Source organism: Camelina sativa, chromosome 18 (assembly GCF_030686135.1).
Source record: "Camelina sativa cultivar CO46 ecotype springtype chromosome 18, ASM3068613v1".
Lineage (NCBI taxonomy): Eukaryota > Viridiplantae > Streptophyta > Magnoliopsida > Brassicales > Brassicaceae > Camelina > Camelina sativa.
The window spans coordinates 21,307,805-21,326,134 of NC_141897.1; the positions used below are offsets into that span (position 1 = coordinate 21,307,805).

Below are 18,330 nucleotides of genomic sequence, written 5' to 3' on the forward strand. Positions count from 1 at the left end.
TTGTTTCTACAAAGATAATCATATTTGAAATTGTTCCACAAATAGGGAGATCATATAAATTTAAAATATTTGAATGGGCTTACGATGAATGAAAGGGAGAAAGCCTTCTAAATAGGCCCATTAAGGATGTTACCATTGTTAAAAAATCCCACATCGCTCAGGTGAAGAGAAGAAGCTGTGTTTATATATCGGTAGAGTCGACTAAGTGATTGTCCCTTCGGGGACATCCGATAAAATTGGAACGATACAGAGAAGATTAGCATGGCCCCTGCGCAAGGATGACACGCACAAATCGAGAAATGGTCCAAATTTTTTTTTGCCAAAATTTTTCCAGATCGATTCTTCGAGAGTTTAACGTTTCTTGTAGAACCCTAAAATTTTACTTAATAACTGGAACTTTTGTATAAGCTAAGACAATATGATTGGTTCGTGGTTGCAGAGTTCTAATGGTCGGAGAGATTTTCTGTCCCTGTCTGTTTCGAGGCGGCGACACAACCAATTCGTTTTTGTTAACCAGATTACGGTTACGAATTGTATTGAACGAGATTTTGGTTAGGTAACAAAACCAACGGATTCGACCTTTGCCATTACCATCTAGGCGGTGAGAGGCCTTCAGGATAAGTAATGTGTGTGTGTAAGAATCTGAAGGAAGAGTTTTTTGGGTAGGTATTATTCTGGTTGACTCCGACAAGGTACAAATAGCTGCGAAGTTTAGTGGAAAACGTTAAGAGAGTAGAAAAATCATCAACCTTTTGACATTCATATATTCGAAAATTGTTGATTACACAAGAACACAAGTTGCTACTGTTTGTTATCTTATTCTCATTGGCTTAAGAAGAGCGAATTAGCATACAAAACTGTGCGCGTGTTCCCTGTCTTATTTTCTCAACTGTTGTTCGAGTCTCTCAATGGCTGCGCCAACACCACTTGTTACCTCGCCGTGGTGGCTTGTGCCCTCGTTATTGCCTTCGTTTGCTTTCTGCATGAGCTTCACTTGTAACCACCCTGTAGAATCAATGTGGTTTTCACTTAGTTCTACCCAACTTTCCAATACATACTCCTGGATGCTTCTCTATCATTCTCTAATATGGTAATAACTTGTAAGACATGTTTATGCAAGACGCAAAGTGATTACCAAGAGGGAAGCAGACTGTGGCTCCAAGAACTGAACCAAGCAACACATTCCGCGCACGCCAAGCAAGAGACCCCGGCACTGCCATATTTGAAGAAAGATAATGATACGTTAGCGACACAAAAAGTTTGCATCTTCTTAAATCTAAAAAGCCACAAGTCCAAAAGAGGATGCAAAGAGAGTGGGATGTATCAGTACTGATTAGGCCAAATACTGCAGCAGTAGCAGAACCAGCTCCAACGACATTGAAAACATCATGGACTCCTCGCGTCTCAGCTAAAAAGTTTTGCAGACTGAAGAAAGAGGCAGTGAACATCCCAAGACGCATCCCTCCAATGAGAGAACCACGAGTTACTCGGATGAATCTTTTCTCCATAGCATCTCGCATCAACCTGTGTTGTTCACGCTTGTCCTGTGTACTACCCATCTTCAACATCACTTCTGCATCTTTACTCTGTTTCAAACCACAGACACTGATATTAGCATGGGAGATCAAATTCAGCTAAAAAGTCTTAACCCATGTTATGATTTCAGTTCAGTTACTAATACTAGCATACACAAAGATAGTGGAATCTCAGATCGTCTAAATCTATCTAGTGCCTCCCTGAAAGTAACCAACTTGAATCCGAAAAATGGAATGCAAACATACCACAGAAGCAGAAGCCTCTTTGCTGCCTCCATAAAGCAATCCTGCAAAGACCCCAACAACAGTTGCTGTTCCCCAGTTTGGATTCCCAGCTAATCTTGAAGAATTCTGATTCATATATAACACAACTTTAAAAACCTGAACTTTCCATAATGACAATCAGAACAACAAATTCAAAATCAACGAATTTGCCAATGCGTAACATCGAAAAAGAATCATGCCAATTCAAAATATCCTGATCAATGCATTTGAGAGATAAAACCCTAAACCCGTTTCTAGCGTAAGGAATCGTAATAAGAGAGAGAGAGCAAAAGAATCTCACGCCTGGGATGGGTTCTTCAGAATTTTCTACCGCTTCCATTGATCTAACAGTGTCGAAGTCGCCAAAGTAAACGAGAAATATGAATTTCGAATCTCCCCCTCCGCCGTAATCGCTTTCTCCTTCAGTCCTTCTATAGGTAGAAGACGACCAGAACATTTTCCTTAATCGTCGGCGATCAAACTTTAACCGATAATTTTTTTCTAAACCGACCGAATCTGTCTTAACCGGTCGATTAGACCAATTCTTTGTTTTTCTTAAACTCCAAAACGACGTCGTTACTGTCTTCCTTTCGCTTTGTTCTTCTCTGTTTTGTTTTTTAGCCGCCGGGGAAAAAATTGTTCGCCATGGACGCAGCACATTGCTATCTCGAAGGAAACGCCGACGCTGTAGAGTTCTGTCCTCACGAGCCTTACTCAAACTTGCTTGCAGCTTCTACTTACACACTCCAAGAAGGAGATTCTCCCTCTCGATCTGGGTCTGTGTATCTATTTGACGTCGGAGATGGGGAAGATGTTGGTTTGAATCTTCTTCAGAAGATTGATACTGCCGGAGTTTTCGATATCCGTTGGAGTCACAGCAACGATGGAGGCGGAAACGTGGCGCTTGCTCAGGCTGATGCTGATGGATGCTTGAGAGTTTACAAGATCGATGACACTGAAGTTAAAGGTAATGTTTTTAAAATCTTGTAACTCATTATAGTAGATGAACATGGTAACTTAAGGTTAAAACTTCTTCTTTTGATGCTGCTGATGAGTAGTCTATTGAAACAAGATTGAAGCTTTCAATGCAATTGGATCAATTGTTTAATGTGCATCTAAGTTCTGTTTTGTTAGCTTGTTTGTGATATGAGTAAAGTTTTATCCTTTGAAACAGGCTCTGAGAGAAGTCGCTGGTGAAAAGATAAGCTCATCAATGTGTCTTTGTTTGGATTGGGATCCATCATCAACATCAATCGTAGTTGGTTTATCAGATGGCTCTGCTTCAGTTGTGTCATTCACTGATTCTAATCTAGAAACAGTCCAACAATGGAAAGGGCATGACTTTGAGGTTTGGACGGCCTCATTTGATCTCAACAATCCTAATTTGGTCTATACTGGATCAGATGATTGCAAGTTCAGCTGTTGGGATATCAGAGGTAATCCGGCAGACAATCGTGTTTTTCAGAATTCCAAAGTTCATACAATGGGTGTTTGCTGTATTTCCCCAAGTCCAAGTGATCCTTACTCTATATTCACTGGAAGCTATGATGAAACACTAAGAGTTTGGGACACGAGGTCTGTTACGAGACCTGTGAACGAAACATCGTTGTCTTTAGGCGGAGGAGTGTGGAGAATCAAGCATCATCCTTCTCTGAGCGGTGTTGTATTGACGGCTTGTGTGCACAACGGTTTTGCTGTAGCGAAGGTTAGTGATGGGAAAGGTGAAGTGTTGGAGAGTTATAACAAGCATGATTCTCTTGCTTATGGAGCAGATTGGTACAGAGGGAAAAATCAGAAGCAAAGCGTTGTGGCAACTTGTTCGTTCTATGATCGGCTTCTTCGGTTATGGATGCCAGAAAACTGCATTTGAGCTCTGAAGTTCGGATATCACATTGCTATTGTATTATTGTTGTTGCCTAGATTGTCAAATTTCGAATCACTGAGTTTTCAATAAGAGCTTCATGATTGGATTTGGTTAAGTCAGCACATAGTCCTTAATTTGCGTAGTTGAATACAGAAGCAAAATTCTTGCTATAACAACTCCGCCAATGTCGTCCAGTGTGGTTCAGCAAAGGAGAGTACAACAGTTAGCCCAAATCTTTATTTCATTAACCTAACCAAACTTTCGGATGTTTTGCCTAAACAGAGTTAACAAAGAAAAAGGATAGTTCTTTTATTTGGGTTAATTGACAAATACATTTTCATGATCTAAACATAACAATGAGAAGTCCCCATACACCACACCGGTTACATCAAAGCTTGGAAGGGATATTGGCAAGAGCACCAGCTTTAGTAAGGAGAGGCACAAGCTTGCCTTGCTTGTAAGTCTCCATCACTTCTGCAAAAAACAGAGCAACCAAAAAATGAATGACCAGTTTAATTTTTCAGCTTTGATTTTCGACCATAGTCTAAATTAAGGTGCAGAGAAAGAGAGGTTGTCTAAAATGTTCTCTTACTATCGCTTCCACCGATATGTTTCGCTTTGATGAAGACGCTTGGAACAGTGCTCTGGCCAGTCCACTCTAACAAAGCTGATTGGATCTCACTTCCATCGCCTGTTTTAAAGAAGAACAAGCAATAGCATCAATATGATTCAGGTTTGTCGATAAATAGCTTCATTATTGTTAGAAATTTTGTTTCTTACTTATCTCATCGAGCTCAAGTACTTTAAAACTTGCTCCAAGTTGTGTAAGCAGCTGCTTCACCCTCTGGCAATAACGACAGTAAGTCTTGCTGCGAAAGAGAAAATATAGTTCAAAACTTAAGACTTCACAGTTCACACTTCACAAGTGACATTAAGACCAACTCAAAAAGTGGGAAAAGAGTCAACAACATAAGCTAATGAAACTTTTTGAAGTTGAGAATTGAAACCCAGAATTAACCAGAGTGAATCGATGATAATTGCAAAAAGAACAAGATATGACGATCCAACGGATTGGTAAATGAAAACCTCAGAAACAACAAAAGCATATATAACCTGAAGACAACGACCGGGTACGAGGAGACAATCTCTTTGGTCTTGTTCATCGCCGTCTCCATCTCTTCCTTGCTCATCCGTTTTTTCACTTAGAACCCAATCAATTCTAGCTAGAGAGTAAAGACTATACCTTTTTAAGGATCTAACAGAATTCAGTCAAAAGCAAACTCTTACAGGTGTTTCTTGCCAATCATACTGATAAAAACAAGAAATTGAATTGAATCAAGCTCGAAGAACTGTTGGATCAAAGCTGTTGTTTACTTTTTTCTTTTCTGGTTGAATCGAGTCAAATTGCTTCGAGATTGGATTTTAGTTAAATTAGCACATCTGTACGAAGTCAACTTGAGAAGTTAAAAAGTCTTGCTATAATAATAACACAAAGCCAATGTCCAGTGGTCTAGAAACTTCCAACAGCTTTTTTACTCGGGATCAAGTTTCCCATTAACCAAACACCAGCAACGTGAAGAGCACACTTTTGATGTTATTGTTACTCTCCATCACTCGTGTAAAATACAGAGCAACCACAAATGACCAGTTTCATTTTTCAGCTTTGATTTTCGACCATAGTCTAAATTAAGGTGCAGAGATGTCTAAAATTTTCGCTTACTATCGCTTCCACCGATATGTTTTCCTTTGATGAAGACGCTTGGAACAGCACTCTGGCCAGTCCACTATGATCAAGCAAATAGCATCGATATGATTCAGGTTTGTCGAGAAATATCATCATTATTATTAGATTTTATTTCTTACTTGTCTCATCGAGCTCAAGTATAATATGACATATAACGCACTTGCTCCCAACTATGATCAACGAGGGGTAATTTTGACATAAACTCCAAATCTTAATGACCAAAAGAAGTTTAACACTCCGAAGAGAAACTGATTTCTGGTCAAAAGAAGTTTAAATTTTAAAGCAGCTTACTCTATAAATGAATTCTTCATCTTTTTTTTTTGACCTTCTGCCATCGTAACGGCGACCATGCCCTGAACGGAAATAGGGGGGAAGATATGGAGAAAATTAGATAAGGAAATTCGGAGCTAAAGCTGAGTAGACATGTAGTCAGTGCAAATCGATTAGCAAAAGTGAACATAAAGCTATTGGCAGAGTAGCAAAAGTGAGGAGGAATCACATGATGTATGGCTGTAATGGAAAAGTTTACATACCTTGTTTTGTATTTCCTCCGGGATGGTCTCCAACCGTGGCTTCATCAGTTGCATATGATCATAGAATAGACTACTGAAGGATGCAGCATACGGCAGAAAAAAAGAGGGAACCAAGCAAAAATGCCACAAAATATAAGTTTAAGTTCATGGACTTATCCGTTTGTATGTAAAAATTTGTTTCAGAACCTGAGTATGTGTAAACACACAAGCAAGACAAAATTGTAATGGTTGAAAGAACTTACAGCTTCTGTTGCCATTCATCAAAGAATTCGTTCAGCCATTCGATCAGGATAAAAGGGTTCAAGATCCTCCATTCGCTCTCCACATCTTACCCGTTTAATCGTCTTCCCCGATACCTATTGACACCCAATTAAGAGTGAACGATCAACATCAAACGTTAATTAAGTAACTTTCTATGACATAGTTGATCAAAGAAGAAGAACACAAACCTCCTTTGACACTCAAAGCAGCACCACCACCTCTTGAATCACCAAAAAGCGGGACGAGAAAGTCAACAAGTTTTATTTTATTATGATAGGAAAAAAAACACACGATTTTGCTCTCTCCAGTCATGCTATAGACTTATCAAGGACAAGGGAGTGGCCAGATAACATTTTAATTTCGATTAGACACATGGACAAAAACAAATTGAAAAGGAGAGAACAGATCACCTACCTGATTTCCCATGTTGAGACTTGAGAGGTATGACATTGGTGCAAATCTTTACCTCTGGATGTATGTTTCTCTTTTCATCACTCAAGTTTTGAAAATGGAGAGGCTGTTTGTAGTCACTGACAGCTGCAGAGGAGACAAAATGCATCAGAACAACACTAAGAGTCATTATAAAAGATTCACATATTAAGTGAAAGAAGTTAACATTACCTGTGACAAGAATCACTGGAAATGCAATGCTTTCTCCATCATACCAACCTGCTTTGATACCCTGTCGATAATAGTTTCCAAATAGGCAAAATTATGTCAGACCAAAGTTAAATTGCAGTTGACGTTACACTTGTCAAAGTGGAAAGAGCCAGATTCTAATTAAACTGTTTTCACTACAAACCTCTGTTTTTTTATCCATCAAAGAGAGATCATGGCAAGCTTCCGAAGGAAACCTCTGTGATGAGAAAAAAAAAACACAACACGCCTAATGAGAAAGTGAGCAGAGAAAACTTAAGCAACACAGGAAAAAAAACAAATGTGCATCTTCATACCAGAAACAATAAAATGGTCTTGCGCAGTAGCAAGTCATGATCATGTCCATGTCATGTGTAAGGAAATGACATCACATAAGAGGAGTAATGACCCAAGACGCTCCACAATGGCATAAAGATGGTATTTTGTAGAAACCTGAAGAAACAAAATGATAACCAGTTAGGATGTTAGGATTATTTGATAAAACTAAAAGGTCACTTCCTTGGGAACTGGAAGCCAAACCGTGTAGGAGAGAGAGAAGCTGAGATGCTGGTAGCCCGGTGAATCCTGCTCTGAGTACAAGGAAGTGTAGCTTAGATTCTTCTCCTCCACCCATCAATTTGACTTGCTCATCATGTACAATCTGCAACATAACCATGATAAGCCACACGTTAGTACTATTGAAACCAAAACGATAAAGTGACACAGCTATACAAAACCATTATGCTAATGAAAAATATGTGGAAGGACGAAGGAGATGAAACAGAAACCAAAAATACCTTCACCAACTGCTGATCTGGTCTGACTCCACGAATGATTCCCATCCCAATGGCTTGGTCACTAACACCTTCTAACAACTGCGAGACTCACCTGTTAGCAAAACCACCAAGAGAAATCAAGTTTTGAGCTCAAGGGCAAAAACAAAAAACAAAAACAAAGAAAAAAGTTGAACCTTGGCCTTTGAGTTTGCTTTGCAAGAAGCCTCCTTAACCCAGGGAGTAAAGAAAACGCCAAATGTATGAACAAAACTGGTAATCAGAAACACATTCAGACATCAATTTGGTAATCAGAAAAAGAACTTAAATAAAATTTGTGTTACCTTAGGTAAGGCGAGCATATGAGCGGGTCTTTGTCGAGATATCTCCATACAAAAGGTATCTGTATGAAAACAAGAACATGAGTTTAGTATCTGCAACATAGAACAGAGGAAAAATTCAAGTCAGAATTGAGACGGATACAAATTGGCAGTACGAAGAACGGTTTTGGTAGGCTAGTACCTGTTGCATCCACTTTAAGATTGAAAGGTTCTCTCCAATCAGAGGATCCAAAAAGCGTGTTACGATTCGAAGATCCAATCCACTTCCCCTGGAGAACCATGCATGGGGGCACTGGGAGAAGCTGTCCACAAATATAAATATGGCTGCAACACAGAACAGAAAAGTTAGAATTTAGACGAATACAATTTCGCAGTAGCAATAAAGGATTTGGTAGGTTAGTACCTGATTTCCTGTTTCATTGATTTTAATGAAAGGTTGTCCACTGAGAGGATCCAAAAGCGTTTTATGATTCGAAGATCCAATCCGGTTTCCCTGCACTACAAACATAACACAGGAAAGTTAGAATTGAGACGGATAGAACTTTGCAGTAGCAATAAAGGTTTTGGTAGGATAGTACCTGATTTCCTGTTTCAGTGACTTAAATGAAAGGTTGTCCATTGAGAGGGTCCAAAAGCGTGTTATGATTCGAAGATCCAATCCGGTTTCCCTGCACTACAAACATAACATAGGAAAATAAAAGCTCAGAGACCAAACACAACAGCACTTTAGTAGGAAGCTTACCAAATACAAAATTCAATCTGAGAAGTAAACACACACACCAAACCTCCGTAGTACTTGAACCAGATAGCTCCTCGGCATCTACAGTAGCAAAAAGGTTTGGAATGATTCAATCTGCAAAAACAAAAACACAAACATTAAGTCAAATGAAGACACTCTTTTAATCAGAACAAGAACTTAAATAAAATTTGTGTGCGTTTACCTTAATAAGGCGAGCATATGAGCTGGTCTTTGTCGAGATATCTCCATACAAAAGGTATCTGTATGAGAACATGAACATGAGTTTAGTATCATCATATGTAGAACAAACAAACTAAGAAATAATAACTCAACAAGAAGAAATGGATAGAGAATTCACCAAGCCCCAAGCAAAGCCATATGATACCTCTAGGGAGATTTGAAAGGGTTATGGAGACCAGATGCATGGGGGCACTGGGAGAAGCTGTCCACAAATATAAAGGCTGCAACATAGAACAGAGGAAAAATAAAAGTTAGAACTGAGACGGATACAAATATTGAAAGCACAAAGAACGGTTTTGGTAGGCTAGTACCTGAGTTCATGTTGCATCACATTAATATTGAAAGGTTCTCCAATCAGGGAATCCAAAAGCGTGTTATGATTAGAAGGATCCAATCCAGTTTCCCTGCACTATAAAAATGACACATGAAAGTAAAAAAAGCTCAGAGACCAAACACAACAGCACTTTAGTAAGAAGCTTACCAAATACAAAATTCAATCTGAGAAGTAAGGACACACACACCAAAGCTCTGTACTTCAGCAAGATGAGCACCAGATAGCTCTTCCTCGGCATCTGGGTAGCAAAAGGTATGGAATGGTTTAATCTGCACAAACCAAAACACAAAATATATACTAAGTCAAGGATTCTGAGAGTAGAGAGAGGGTGATAAGTTATATAACATAAAGAGTATAAGGTGATAGTATATAACATAACATAAAGAGTAACCAGTTTGAAGTTGTTACTGTAAGGCGAAGTTAATCTTTGTGTTGGTTCTGAATCTTTTCATTCATTCTTCAAACCATAGCATATCTCCGATCTGCACACAAAAAAATAAAGAATTAGAAGAAGCTCCGTCAATTTTTTTTATATATTTCTTTAAAAGTTCTGACATTAAGTGAAGGGAGAACTGTACATACATACCTTCAAAATCAGTTTGATGCTGTTACTGTAGGAACGCCGGCGACCATGTTCTGAATCTACTTCATCGCTTCAAAATATATATTAGAAACTCACTCAAATGAGACCAAAACGAAAAAAAAGAAGTAAAATTGGAAGCCAAACCGTGGAGGAGATAGAAGCTGAAATGCTGGTAGCCCGGTGAATGCAGCTCTGAGTACAAGGAAGTGTAGCTCAGATACTTTCTCCTCCGCCCAACAATTTCAGTAGCTCATAATGTACAATCTGCAACATATCCATGATAAGCCGCACTTCAGTACCAAAATGATAAGAGTGAAACAGCTATAAAAACCATTATGCTAATGAAAAAATATGGGGAAGGACTAAGGAGATGAAACAGAAACAAAAAATACCTTGACCAGTTGCTGATCTGGTCTGACTCCACGAATGACTCCCATGACAACGGCTTGGTCACTAACAGACTGAACAAACCTTCTCACATGTTAGCAAAACCGCCCCTAAATTGAGCTCAATGGTAAATAAAAAACAGAAAAAAATCGAACCTTTACCTTTGAGAATTCTCTGCAAGCAGGCTCCTTGAGTCCACCAGTCAACTGAACAGACATCTCGGCACTTCACTTGGCTCCTTCTGTAATGTATCTTCCATGGCCAAAAGTCTTCGATTTCAACCAACTCCATATCTCTCGTCTCGCTACTCAACACAGAACATCACAAAAAGACAAAACAACCAAACAAAAATCTTAGAAAACCACTCAACAGAGATCAAAACGAAGAAAGGAACTTGAGCAAAATTGGAAGCAAAACCATGGTGGAGAGAGAGGAGCTGAATTGCTGGTAGCCCGGTGAATGCAGCTCTGAGTACAAGGAAGTGTAGCTCAGATACTTGTCCTTCGCCCATCAATTTCAGTAGCTCATCATGTACAATCTGCAACATATCAATGATAAGCCACACTTGAGTACTATTGAAACCAAAAACAATAGAGTGAAACAACTATAAAAAGCATTATGCTAATGGAAAAAAGTATGGGGGAAGGATTAAGGACAAATGAGATGAAACAGAAACAAAATATACCTTCACCAACTGCTGATCTGGTCTGATGAGTCAAAGCCATCACCGATTTATAAAAGCATCATCCAAACTCTGAAATAACAAAAAACAACAAGTAAATATAATGACATGTAATGAGAAGAAGAAAAAACCATAGAACCAAAGTGAATATTAAGAAACAAATAATAGAGATGTGTTTTAGAGCAAGGAACCCATGAGAACGCCTGAGGAAGATCAGTCAAAGCCAACACTGATAGATAAAAGCATCATCAAAAACCTGAAACAACAAAAACGATAAGTAAACATTAACATGTAGTTAGAAGAAAAGAAAAAACCAGAGAACCAAAGTGAAAATTCTTAAGTGAACATGTAACTTTGTTCCAACAATTTCACAAACTAAACATGCTACAGTCGTATACACAATTCAATCCAACCCTACGGTACATGTTGTAGAATGAAGTACATTGGATTAGAGTTAAAAAAAACATTAATCTCTGTACTGCATCTTTATCAAAATATATGAGGTTACCATGTTTAGCATCATAGAAAATTCCATCTTTAGCGTCAACCTTAGCATGACCAAGCATCAAGAGACACGGATCCCATTCCTCCTGAAAACACACACACAAAGAAGTTACCCGATAAAAACCCTTCCATTCAAAGCCCATATCACCGATCAATCATAGCACCTTCCAAAAATTTAAATCAACAAAACAAACCCGAAAATTAAATAAATAAACCCGAAGTGAAAATTCAGAAGCTATAATGAAGCAGAGGAAACGAGTGACAAAATTTCAAAAAAAAAAAGAAGAGAGCAAACCAGCTATCAATCACCAAAATCTACAAAAACAGAAGGACAAGTAAAAATAAGATTTAGAAATCAAACCCTAGGAGGGAGGGGGAGGGGGCAGCGATGATGATCGGGTAAACACACGCACCAAAGCTCTGAACTTCAGCTGGATGAGCACCCTCCTTGGCATCTACGGAACACAAAATTAAAAGGTGTAATAATCCTTACCTGCATCAAACACAAATCTATGATTTCAAAACAAAGCACAAAACAGAGTTGTCACCAAATACAAACATCTAGGAAGAATGTGTTACCTTAGGTAAGGCGAGCATATGAGCTGCATTCGTCGAGATATATCCATACAAGAGGTATCTGTAAAAAAGAAAAACATGACCATAAATTTAGTATCTTCGTATACAGAAACAAACTGAGAAAGTAATAACACAACAAGAACAAACCATATGATACCTCTGTGGAGCTTTGAAAGGGTTATGGAGAACCATGCATGGGGGCACTGGGAGAAGTTGTCCACAAATATAAAATGGCCAACATAGGAAAAGAAAAGTTAAAATTGAGACGGATACAACTTCGCAGTAGCAATAAAGGTTTTGGTAGGCTAGTACCTGAGTTCTCCATTGAGAGGATCCAAAAGCGTGTTATGATTCGAAGATTTTTATCCGCTTTCCCTGCATTACAAACATAACACAGAAGTAAAAAGCTCAGAGACCAAACACAACAGCACTTTAGTAAGAAGCTTACCAAATACAAAATTCAATCTCAGAAGTAAACACACACACCAAACCTCCGTAGTACTTGAACCAGATAGCTCCTCGGCATCTACAGTAGCAAAAAGGTTTGGAATGATTCAATCTACAAAAACAAAAACACAAAAATTAAGTCAAATGAAGACACTCTTTTAAATGGATCACATTCAGACATCAATTTGGTAATCAGAACAAGAACTTAAATAAAATTTGTGTGTGTTACGTTAGTAAGGCGAGCATATGAGCTGGTCTTTTTCGAGATATCTCCATACAAAAGGGATTTGTCTGAGAACAAACAATTTGAGAAATAATAACTCAACAAACTGAGATCATAATAACTCAACATGGGCAAAACTGGAAGCCAAACCGTGGAGAGAGAGAGAGAAGCTGAAATGCTGGTAGCTCAGATACTTTCTCCTCCACCCATCAATTTCAGTAGCTCATCATGTACAATCTGCAACAAATCCATAATAAGCCACACTTCAGTACTATTGAAACCAAAATGATAGAGTGAAACAGCAATCAAAACCATTATGCTAATGAAACAATATGTGGAAGGACAAAGGAGATGAAACAGAAACCAAATATACCTTGACCAATTGAGTAGTTTACTTACTTGGATTGATGTCTAGCATGTGTTTTCACCAACCTGAGAGAAAAAAACAAAGAAGACCGTTAAAAGCCTTGCATTCACAAATGAAACAACAACACACAAGAAGCGAAAAACGAATCTAGGTCAAACAACAACACTAAGGAGATGACGCAGAAACAAAAAAAATACCTTCTAACAACAATTGGGAGGCTTACCTGTTAGCAAAACCGCCAAGAGAATCCTAATTTGAGCTCAGTGGAAAAAAAAAAGAGAAAGAGAAAAAAAAAAAAACAAACCTTGGCTTTGAGTTTGACTTTGGTCTGCAAGCAAGCAGCCTCCTCAAGTCCACCAGTCAACTGAACAAACATCTCGGCTCTTCACTTGGCTCCTTATGTATCTTCTCTTGCCAACTGTCTTCGATTTCACCCAACTCCATAGCTCACTGAACACAGAACATCACAAACAAGACAAAATAACCCAAAAAAAACATCTTACAAAACCAGCCAACAGAGATCGAAACGTAAAAAAGGAACAAAAGCAAAATTAGAATAATGGAGCGATCTCATCATTTGCGCCATCTACATGGATCCAGAATAATTTTCGTAATGAGGTAGATTATGTGCTTTTCAGACCTTGAGACAAGGAAGGAAACTATAATGAGGAAAAAGGTGAATTTGAGCAAACCTTGACAACTGAAGCGAAGTTGTCATCCAAGATGATGATATCCGAACTCTCCTTAGCCACTTCGGTTCCTCCTATTCCCATAGAACGACCAATATCTGCCTGCAAATCTATTCAAAAAGTTCCACACGAATGAGAAACTGATCGGCTGTCTAATGAAATACTCGGGAAAGAGAAACGTATCTATACCTCGTGTAATGCAGGGGCATCATTTATCCCATCTCCTGTCACATCAACAACATGCCCTTGTCTTCTTCTCATAGTAGGCTCAGAGGCATATGCATCTGAAGTTAATATTCCACACTCCTAAGCAAGATCCCTAGCAGTTTGGATATTGTCACGAATCACCACCATACGGACCTGAACATCAACATATATCATCAAGTGTTAAAAACAAAATAAACAATAAATTTTCGTCATTGGCCTTTCTGGCCTACAAAATATAATCGAACAAAAGAAGCACCTTGACACTGATGAACTGAATCTTTGACTCCTGGTCTACATGGATCATGTGCACATCTAAAAAAATCAATCTGCAAGGGAGTGTACTATAAGGTGAGCAGCGAAAACATAAGCAACAAAGGACAAATAGCAAATGGGCATCTTCATACCAGAAACAATATAATGGTCTTGCGCTGTAGCAAGTCATCATCATGTCCAGTGATACCTTTCTTTAGGTAGTTCTCCTGAGGAAATTTGAACAAGAGATAAAAATAACCAGACATATATAAGCACGCCTCATGAGTGCAACTATGCAAACTTACCCCTCCATCCTTGGACACAACATTATGACAAGCTGTTCAGGAGTAAATCCATAATATCCTCAGCCGGAAGCTGTTGAGTATTCACCAACCTGAGAGAAAAAAGCGTAGAAGACCATTAGAAACCAAGCATTTACAAAAATACCTTCGCCAACGGAGACTCATTTATTAGTAAAGCCACCAAGAGAATCCCAAAATTGAGCTCAAGGGTAGAAAAAGCAGAGAGAAAAAAACTGAACATAAAGTGTAATGTACCTTCCATGGCCAACAGTCTTCGATTTTAACCAGCCCCACCATATCCCTGGCCTCGCTACTCAACACAGAACATCACAAAGAAAGAGAGAAATATGGGAATTGCAAACAAAGAGCCAACTGAGAGTAGAGAGTACCAAATCTAATTGTAAACAAAGAAAGAATTGCAAACAAAGAAATATGAGAAGGAGGATGAAAAGAGAGAAAAGATTACAAGATGCAGAAAAACCAAAGGAAAATCAGAATTCTGGTAGGACATGAATGATAATGTAAATAGTAGTCCTAACCTTTCCCAAGCTCGGTTAAAATTGACCCAAAATAGAGTGACTGAATTTAGACAATACAAAGACAAATAAAAAAATTACCTGACCCAAACTAGTCCATAGCTCTCGTCTCAGCCACTCTACACATAACCATGGAGGAGAGAAGATGAATTGCTGCTGGTACCGTTACACCAGTACGGCGGTGAATGCTCAGTGCTCTCTCTCACTCTCTATTCACGCCTTCGCGGACCTGAGAAATTTTTAAATGATTATAAAAATTAAAAAAAAAATAGAAGGGCTGAAAAATTCACCTGGGCATGTCTTGTTTGATGGGCTGAAGTTGTTGTTATTGGGCCTTTGTCGGCCTGCTGAACACACACACGAAATAAGACGATCAATCCACACACGAAATAAATCTCAAAAATCAAGAAGAAGGATCGAACCTTGGCCTTTTTTGAGTTTGCAGCCTCCTCAACTCCACCCAGTCAACTGAACAAACATCACTTGGCTCTCCTTCTGTAGATTTATCTTCCATTCCACCCAACTCCATAGCTCCATTACAATGCTTACCTAGCCAAGTAACATTGTATTATTTCAAACAGAGATACAATTAGGTAAGAGACTATATTCAATGTGAAGAATAATTAATACCGTACCTTGCTGTCCACTCTAAGAAGAGGTTTGTTTATAATGCCCCCCATCAGTTGAAGTAGTGGTGGCATCTCCAGCGGGAAATTAAATGCTCTAACAATTGTTACCTGCATCACACACAAATCTATGGTTTCAAAACAAGGCACAAAACAGAGTTGTCATCAAAATTATCAAATACAAACATCTAGGAAGAATGTGTTACCTTAGGTAAAGCGAGCAAATGATCTGCCTTTGTCGAGATATCTCCATCTCCATACAAGAGGTATCTGTACAAAAAAAACATGACCATAAGTATTTTCGAATATAGAACAAACCAGTGGAGATTTCAACGGGTTATGGAGACCAAATTCATGGGGGACGTGGGAGAAGAAGCAGTCCACCAATATATAATGGATGCAACATAGAACAGAGAAGTTAGACTTGAGAGTAATACAACTTCGCAGTAGCAATAAAGGTTTTTTGATAGGCTACTAGTACGTGAGAGTTCTATGTTTCATCCACTTGAGCAACTTTAACATTGAAGGGGTTCTCTCCAGTCAGATGATCCAAAAGCGTGTTATGATTGGAAGATCCAAATCCACTTTCCCGGCTGCACTATAAACCTATCACACAGGAAAGTAAAAAAGCTCAGATACGAAATACAAGAGAAACTTAAGTAATAGTAAGCTTACCAAATTACAAAATTCAAAGTCTGACAAGTAAAGACACACACCAGACCAGAGAGCTCTGTCGTAGTACTTCAAGAGCAGGATGAGCACCAGAGAGCTAGCTCGTCGGCATCTAGGGTTCAATCTGCAAAACAAAACAAAACACAGAAAAAAATTAAGTCAATGGTTGGATTCTGATGAGAGTAGAGACAAGGTGATACGATACATAACAAACAAAGAAAAAAAAAAAAGAGTATAAGGGTGGCTAATATATGAAAACAGAACATAAAAGAGAGTAACAAGAGGAACCAGTTTGTTTGATGTTGTTATTGTAAGGCATCTCAATGTTGGTTCTGAATCTTCTTCGTCAGTTCTTCAAACCCTAGCATAGCGACCGTGTTCTGAATCTACTTTCGTCGCTTCACAAGAAAAAAAGAAAAAAAACCAATCAACAGAAATCAAAAACGAAGAAAAGGAACAAGAAGCACAAATTGGGAAGACAAACCGTGGGGGAGGAGAAGAGAAAGAGATCTAGACGAGTTGAATTGGTGGGTGAGGATTGAGGAAGCAAGAATAGATTAGCAGACACGCAATCTCTCCTACACGTCTCAGCTGATGATAGTTTTGCAATCTTCTCCAAAAAAAAAAACCTAAAAACAAAAATCAGAGAGAGACAAGTATGAGAATTGCAAAACAAAAAGAAGAAGAAGAACAGAGAGAAAGAGAGATATCAGAGAGTACCAAACATGAAGAAGAAGAAGGAGAAGACGGGCTCGTGTCGTCGTCGTATTTGCTAATTCCTTTTCAGAAATTGGCCCGTTCAATACCTAACAAGTAACAACATGTGTAAAAAGCTTACCAAACTACAAAACTCAAAATCTGAGAAGTAAAGAGAGACACACACACCAAAGCTTCGTAGTACATGAGCAGGATGGGCACCAGAGAGCTCCTCGGCATCTAGGGTAGCAAAAGGTATGGAATGGTTCAATCTGCAAAAAGAAACAAAACACAAGAAAGTAAGAAGCTTACCAAATTAGAAAACTCAAAATCTGAGAAGTAAAGACACAACAGCAATTTAGCTTCATCAATTGTTTATATGTAAGGGAATGAAAACTGTAACATAGGTACCTTCAAAATCAGATCGATTGATGCTGGTACGGTAGGAACGCCGGCGACCGTGTTCTGAATCTACTTGGTCGCTGGCTTAAAAAAAAAAAACAAATCTTAATTAGAGAAACAATTCAACAGAGATGAAAACGAAAGAAATAAGCAAAATTGGAAGCCAAACCGTGGAGGAGTTGATGAATTGGTGGTTGAGGAGGAAGCAAGAACATGTAGCAGACACAATCTCTCCCCTTAGTTCTGGCTTCAGACATAAATACACGTCTCGATCATGGTTTTGCAATCTTGTCTAAAAAAAACCCTAGAAAAAAAAAGACAGAGAAGTATGAGAATTTGCAAACAAGAAGAAGAATTATGGAAAGAGAAGAAAGCGAGATCAGAGAGTACCAAAGAAGAAGAAGAAGGGCTCGTCGTCTTTTCTTTGATCCGATCCTCCATCGCTCTCGGAATCCGCTGATTTTGCTTCTCCGCCCAAGACAATTAAGACCTAACAAGTGTAATACTCATTTAGAATCCATTAATCAGAGACGAAGGAAAAGGCCAGAGAGAGAGAGAGAGAGAAGCTTACTTAAATTTAGTTGGAATCGAACAATGGGATCTTCATTCATCGGCTTCTTCATCATAGTCCCGAGACACCACCGGCGGCGATGTTCTCCCACTAAGACAATTCGCAGAGCGCTTGTTCGCTCTCAGTCGCAGAGAGCAACAAAGAAGAAAGATGAGTTTTTTTTTTTTTTTTTTGCCACCGAGAGATGAATGAATGATGAGTGATAGATGATGAGAGTATTTATAAGATTTTTTAGGGTTTCACACTTTACATCAAATAGAAATAGGAAAACTTGTTTTTGTTTTGTTTTCTTTTTCCTATTTTTTTAATTTGATTAAATTTTCCTCTTTTTAGGATTAAATTTT

General features: G+C 38.6%; 4 protein-coding genes and 1 non-coding gene across 55 annotated transcripts; 2 read left to right on the plus strand and 3 right to left on the minus strand.

Moving 5' to 3' along the window:
* Positions 1-211: 211 nt before the first annotated feature.
* LOC147923118 (U6 spliceosomal RNA) lies at positions 212-314 on the plus strand. Its single transcript, XR_015589773.1, has one exon. It is a non-coding gene; the product is annotated as a U6 spliceosomal RNA (small nuclear RNA).
* A 419-nt stretch (positions 315-733) lies between these two features.
* Positions 734-2,275, minus strand: LOC104762437 (uncharacterized). The gene is made up of 5 exons (XM_010485716.3): positions 2,101-2,275; positions 1,782-1,886; positions 1,331-1,586; positions 1,136-1,213; positions 734-1,005 (listed from the first exon to the last, which is right to left on the minus strand). The coding sequence occupies exons 1-5, from the start codon at positions 2,254-2,256 to the stop codon at positions 878-880; spliced, it is 723 nt and encodes a 240-aa protein (XP_010484018.2). The 5' UTR covers positions 2,257-2,275; the 3' UTR covers positions 734-877.
* Positions 2,276-2,380: 105 nt separating this feature from the next.
* On the plus strand, positions 2,381-3,778 carry LOC104762436 (uncharacterized). Of its 2 annotated transcripts, none has more exons than XM_087498729.1 (2): positions 2,381-2,766; positions 2,974-3,778. In XM_087498729.1, the coding sequence occupies exons 1-2, from the start codon at positions 2,749-2,751 to the stop codon at positions 3,667-3,669; spliced, it is 714 nt and encodes a 237-aa protein (XP_087354855.1). In that variant the 5' UTR covers positions 2,381-2,748; the 3' UTR covers positions 3,670-3,778. The 2 variants fall into 2 exon arrangements, with proteins under 2 accessions (XP_087354855.1, XP_087354856.1); XM_087498730.1 differs by having other exon boundaries at positions 2,403-2,771.
* Positions 3,779-3,886: 108 nt separating this feature from the next.
* Positions 3,887-5,115, minus strand: LOC109124871 (glutaredoxin-C1). Its single transcript, XM_010485717.3, has 4 exons — positions 4,777-5,115; positions 4,444-4,532; positions 4,256-4,354; positions 3,887-4,137 (listed from the first exon to the last, which is right to left on the minus strand). Exons 1-4 carry the CDS (start codon positions 4,851-4,853, stop codon positions 4,052-4,054), a joined length of 351 nt encoding a protein of 116 aa, XP_010484019.1. The 5' UTR covers positions 4,854-5,115; the 3' UTR covers positions 3,887-4,051.
* A 367-nt stretch (positions 5,116-5,482) lies between these two features.
* On the minus strand, positions 5,483-18,209 carry LOC104762438 (anaphase-promoting complex subunit 6-like). 50 transcript variants are annotated; one of them, XM_087498753.1, is made up of 39 exons: positions 17,987-18,209; positions 17,806-17,905; positions 17,585-17,719; positions 17,425-17,495; positions 17,203-17,285; positions 17,038-17,123; positions 16,802-16,946; positions 16,606-16,715; positions 16,362-16,441; positions 16,127-16,251; positions 15,852-15,915; positions 15,655-15,667; positions 15,442-15,568; positions 15,310-15,366; positions 15,101-15,248; positions 14,739-14,793; positions 14,487-14,575; positions 14,334-14,408; positions 14,186-14,255; positions 13,912-14,082; positions 13,726-13,824; positions 13,338-13,483; positions 13,066-13,098; positions 12,817-12,903; positions 12,673-12,734; positions 12,488-12,555; positions 12,309-12,371; positions 12,154-12,199; positions 12,000-12,057; positions 11,834-11,875; positions 11,425-11,506; positions 11,108-11,172; positions 10,920-10,988; positions 10,652-10,772; positions 10,396-10,538; positions 10,240-10,308; positions 9,992-10,111; positions 9,851-9,906; positions 9,673-9,746 (listed from the first exon to the last, which is right to left on the minus strand). In XM_087498753.1, the coding sequence occupies exons 25-32, from the start codon at positions 12,717-12,719 to the stop codon at positions 11,165-11,167; spliced, it is 414 nt and encodes a 137-aa protein (XP_087354879.1). In that variant the 5' UTR covers positions 12,720-12,734; positions 12,817-12,903; positions 13,066-13,098; positions 13,338-13,483; positions 13,726-13,824; positions 13,912-14,082; positions 14,186-14,255; positions 14,334-14,408; positions 14,487-14,575; positions 14,739-14,793; positions 15,101-15,248; positions 15,310-15,366; positions 15,442-15,568; positions 15,655-15,667; positions 15,852-15,915; positions 16,127-16,251; positions 16,362-16,441; positions 16,606-16,715; positions 16,802-16,946; positions 17,038-17,123; positions 17,203-17,285; positions 17,425-17,495; positions 17,585-17,719; positions 17,806-17,905; positions 17,987-18,209; the 3' UTR covers positions 9,673-9,746; positions 9,851-9,906; positions 9,992-10,111; positions 10,240-10,308; positions 10,396-10,538; positions 10,652-10,772; positions 10,920-10,988; positions 11,108-11,164. The 50 variants fall into 50 exon arrangements, with proteins under 50 accessions (XP_087354863.1, XP_087354857.1, XP_087354861.1 ...); XM_087498751.1 differs by having other exon boundaries at positions 15,442-15,563; positions 15,655-15,756; XM_087498780.1 differs by having other exon boundaries at positions 12,481-12,555; positions 13,040-13,098; positions 15,442-15,563; positions 15,655-15,756.
* Between the last annotated feature and the right edge of the window lie 121 nt (positions 18,210-18,330).

Bases quoted from the DNA above. Each gene is read 5' to 3' on its own strand.
- LOC104762437 (XM_010485716.3), bottom strand. From the start codon at position 2,256: ATGTTCTGGTCGTCTTCTACCTATAGAAGGACTGAAGGAGAAAGCGAT. The intron at 1,214-1,330 runs GTACTGATACAT...CAAATATGGCAG, and splicing joins TGCAGTATTTGGCCTAATCA to TGCCGGGGTCTCTTGCTTGG. The intron at 1,006-1,135 runs GTAATCACTTTG...TTGATTCTACAG, and splicing joins CACAGTCTGCTTCCCTCTTG to GGTGGTTACAAGTGAAGCTC.
- LOC104762436 (XM_087498730.1), top strand. From the start codon at position 2,445: ATGGACGCAGCACATTGCTATCTCGAAGGAAACGCCGACGCTGTAGAG. The intron at 2,772-2,973 runs GTTTTTAAAATC...CCTTTGAAACAG, and splicing joins ACACTGAAGTTAAAGGTAAT to GCTCTGAGAGAAGTCGCTGG.
- LOC109124871 (XM_010485717.3), bottom strand. From the start codon at position 4,853: ATGAGCAAGGAAGAGATGGAGACGGCGATGAACAAGACCAAAGAGATT. The intron at 4,355-4,443 runs GTAAGAAACAAA...TCTTTAAAACAG, and splicing joins ACTTGAGCTCGATGAGATAA to GCGATGGAAGTGAGATCCAA. The intron at 4,138-4,255 runs GTAAGAGAACAT...TGTTTTTTGCAG, and splicing joins ACATATCGGTGGAAGCGATA to AAGTGATGGAGACTTACAAG.
- LOC104762438 (XM_087498731.1), bottom strand. From the start codon at position 9,115: ATGCATCTGGTCTCCATAACCCTTTCAAATCTCCCTAGAG. The intron at 8,620-8,693 runs GTAAGCTTCCTA...TTTGTAGTGCAG, and splicing joins CAGATTGAATTTTGTATTTG to GGAAACCGGATTGGATCTTC. The intron at 7,726-7,807 runs GTTCAACTTTTT...TTTTGCTAACAG, and splicing joins AAGCAAACTCAAAGGCCAAG to GTGAGTCTCGCAGTTGTTAG.